The 3,755-nt window shown below is 48.3% G+C and overlaps 1 protein-coding gene across 1 annotated transcript in view; it reads right to left on the reverse strand.

Moving 5' to 3' along the window:
- Positions 1–3,755, reverse strand: part of LOC106510839 (mucin-5AC) — a 22,462-nt gene that overhangs the window by 13,206 nt on the left and 5,501 nt on the right. The window contains exon 2 of the mRNA XM_013999565.1: positions 2,956–3,144. Coding sequence (XP_013855019.1) covers positions 2,956–3,144 — 189 coding nt within the window. The remainder of the gene's footprint in view (positions 1–2,955; positions 3,145–3,755) is intronic.

Raw genomic sequence — 3,755 nt, forward strand, 5'->3', positions numbered from 1 at the left:
TTATTACAAAAACACAAAATAAGTATAAATAAGTATTTATATTTGTGTACAAGCTGTTTAGTTTGTCAGAAAGCCTGTGTTTTTAGGGTTATTAACAAAGTTTGTGTACTCAGACCAGGAATATTTGGGGTCACAAGTTTTTGCCATGGATATTTTGTGGGTCAGAAGATAAAAAGTTTGGGAACCATTGTCTTACACTATATTTCTTTTACTTGAATTTTATGTGCTTTGGTTGAGATTTTATACTGATGTTAAATGTTTTAAGCTTATTTTGTTAAAGAATTGACTCTAGAGTGCATATTTTGTGTTCTTGAAAAAAACTATTAAAGAAAATGTCTGTGTCACTAATTTTAGGATAACTGATAGACAGACTGTGTTCTGGTAGATAACGGATAAGGGACGAGGAAGACTGAACACTGACAAAACAACAATGATCTGATGCAGACTGATGACAAGACTCGGAATAYAAAGCAAACAAATTAAGAGACAATGGGAAACACCTGGGGAGACACAAGAGGAAACAGGTGAGCGTGGGAGGGGGTGGAGGCAAGACAGCAGGGAAGAGAAACACAGGTCATGACAGTACCCCTCCCTTAACGACGGCTCCCGACTTCGAACAAGGGAGAGGTACACGACTCCGGGAACACGAACACAAGACAGGGGAACTCAAAACAAACATACAAGTCTAGGGGCATGGCCAGGAAACCATCCAATGTGTGACTCCGTAATAACACGAGGCCTGGCAGGAACAGCAGCAGATGTTGAGCCACAGGAGGAGGCGGGAGAAAACGTGGAGCCAAGGGAGGAGGCAGGAGCAGACGTGGAGCCAAGGGAGGAGGMAGGAGCAGACGTGGAGCCAAGGGAGGAGGCAGGAGCAGACGTGGCGCCAAGGTAGGAGGCGGGAGCAGATGTCGAGCCAAAGGAGGAGGCAGGAGCAGATGTCGAGCCACGGGAGGAGGCGGGAGCAGACGTCAAGCCAAGGGAGGAGGCGGGAGCAGACAAAGAGCCAAGGGAGGAGGCGGGAGCAGATGTGGAGCCAAGGGAGGAGGCGGGAGCAGATGTGGAGCCAAGGGAGGAGGCGGGAGCAGAACAAGAGCCAAGGGAGGAGGCAGGAGCAGACATGGAGCCACAGGAGGAGGCGAGAGCAGATGTGGAGCCAAGGGAGGAGGTGGGAGCAGACATGGAGCCAAGGGATGAGGCGGGAGCAGACGAGGAGCCAAGGGAGTAGGCGGGAGCAGACGTGGAGCCAAGGGAGGAGGCGGAAGCAGACTAAGAGACGGCAGAGGTTGACGGAGCCAGAGTGTCAACGATGGTTAACGTAGGCGACAGAGGCGATGAGGAGGCGATGGGTGATGACCCAGGCGAAAAGGAGGCACCGGCAGCTGACCCACGAACCTGAAGGTCCACCGACTCGGGACTCGCCATCTCAGGAGACACTGGGACCACGGACTCTGGAACCACCGGGACCACCGACTGTGGAACCACCAATTGTGGAACCACCGGGACCACCGACTGTGGAAACACCGATTGTGGAAACACTGATTGTGGAAACACCGATTGTGAAACCATCGATTGTGGAGGCATCGATTGTGGAAACACCGGGACCGCCGATTGTGGAACCATCGATTGTGGAGGCATCGATTGTGGAACCACCGGAACCACCGACTCCAGAACTGGGACCGAGACCACAAACTCAGAAAACTCAGGAACAGACTCAGATGGCCCAGTAGACTCAGAAGATCCAGTAGATACAGATGACCCAGTAGACTCAAATGACTCAGATGCCAAAACAACCGGCTCAGGCAGCAAAGGTTCAAGCAGCGCAGCAGCCGGCCCAGGAAACACAAGGGGTGGGAGGGTGGGTGTTCAGACGCTCAGCCAGGACTCACTGAGCGTACTCACTGACCTCCGATGGCGCAGGCAGGAGCAGCAGATCGGGACGCCTCGCCATGACGTCTTTGATCAGCTGACAGTAGAGTCGTTTTGCCGCAGGGGTGGAGGACCACCGGAGGATCATCAGCGCCCCCGCGATCTGAGGGTTTGTCACCTCATCCTACCACGGCGGCAGAGACGGGACCAGTTCCTCAAAGGCAGGTGAGGCAAAACCAGTCGTGTGGAGTTCAGGCAGCGGTGGAGAAAATAAATTATCTGCCATGTGGAGGGGCAGACCAGAAAAACTTGTACCTGCAGGCTGGGCACGTGGTCGGATCATTTTGACAGGATTTGGAGCAGGATAAACCCAGGGTGCAGGCGAGGTTCAAAAGTGACAAAAGGTTTTAATAATAAACTCAAAAAGGCTGACAAAGCAGCTCAAAAAACTCTCAGCACTTACAAAAATACAAGGCAGGGATGAGGAAGACTGAACACTGACAAAACAACAATGATCCGACACAGACTGATGACAAGACTTAGAATACAAAGCAAACAAATTAAGAGACAATGGGAAACACCTGGGGAGACACAGGAGGAAACAGGTGAACGTGGGCGGGGCTGGAGGCGAGACAGCAGGGAAGAGAAACACAGAGGAACAGAGAAACACTAGAAAATGAAGACAAAAACACAGATCATGACACTGTGTTGTGTGTAGCTTGTTGTTAGTGTAGTGCAAACAGCGTGGTAGCACTGAGCAGTGCTTTTGAGCCTGTGGTGTACGTCATCTCGCACTGACATAACGTATATCAATCAAATGTTTTCAAAAGTCATATCACCATCATTGAAACGTTTTCTCTCGTGACATATGTTCAACTGAATTATTGTCCATCACTATTCATCTACTCGCACAAGCACAGCAAAAACTATTGACTGCAGCTTCCTGTAGGGTGCACACGCATTTTTACACCTCTCCACTCTTGGCAATAATAAAGATCCTATTCTTAAAAGTGGCTAACACAGGAAGTGAAGCATCTTTATGCAATTTATTTTTCTAGAACTCMAGAGTTGCAGCTGCGTATTTACCATTATTGTTACCTGGATGGGATGACTTAGAGATGGTTTCATTTTCTTTCGTTGTGTTGCTGTTCAAACTGATGGTTGATTCTGGGTCGGAGCTGTTGTGCGCACTACCGGTGGTGTCCAGGCTTGAATCATTTACATGGTGAAGCTCAGTGGACGGTGGAGCAGGATTAACAACATGGCCTTCATCTGCTGTAAAATGGACAAAACCAAGTTTGTATTTTTAATGTGGTCAGAGTCAATAAAAATAAAAATAAAACATAAAAAACAATGGATGGGACAAGTCACTACCTAGAGTCACAGATAGTAGGGCTGATTATTCAGTGATGGTAAAATACAACATCCAGTGTAGAACTTACATAAAGTTCCATCAACAGAAAAAAACCACTTGTTTTAAAGTGACCAAAGGAGCATAAGTACAACCTTCTTCATGTTTTACTGTAAGCAGACCGTCCTTTCTGTAAGCAATATAGGTTCTTAAAGGGGCAATATCATGTAAAATCAACTTTTTTGAGTTTTATATCATGTTATAATGTTATACTCTCATAAAAAACATGTCAAAGCCTTGCTCTGACTCATTCATCATGTTTGAGAAATCCTGCAGTGTTTTTATGAAGCCATGTTGAGGAGCAAAACGACAGGTGGGGACCAGAAACACCTTTTGGTACCAGAAACACCCCTGGGACGTGTCTTTAAGCCGAACTTCCTCATGGCAGAGCAAACCTGTCCCCCTCCCCACACACCCCGCCCATGACTCCTGCAGGCTCTTGCAAGTAGGGGTCTCTGCGGACGAGTGGGCGTGT

Source organism: Austrofundulus limnaeus, unplaced genomic scaffold (genome assembly GCF_001266775.1).
Source record: "Austrofundulus limnaeus strain Quisiro unplaced genomic scaffold, Austrofundulus_limnaeus-1.0 Scaffold2348, whole genome shotgun sequence".
NCBI lineage: Eukaryota > Metazoa > Chordata > Actinopteri > Cyprinodontiformes > Rivulidae > Austrofundulus > Austrofundulus limnaeus.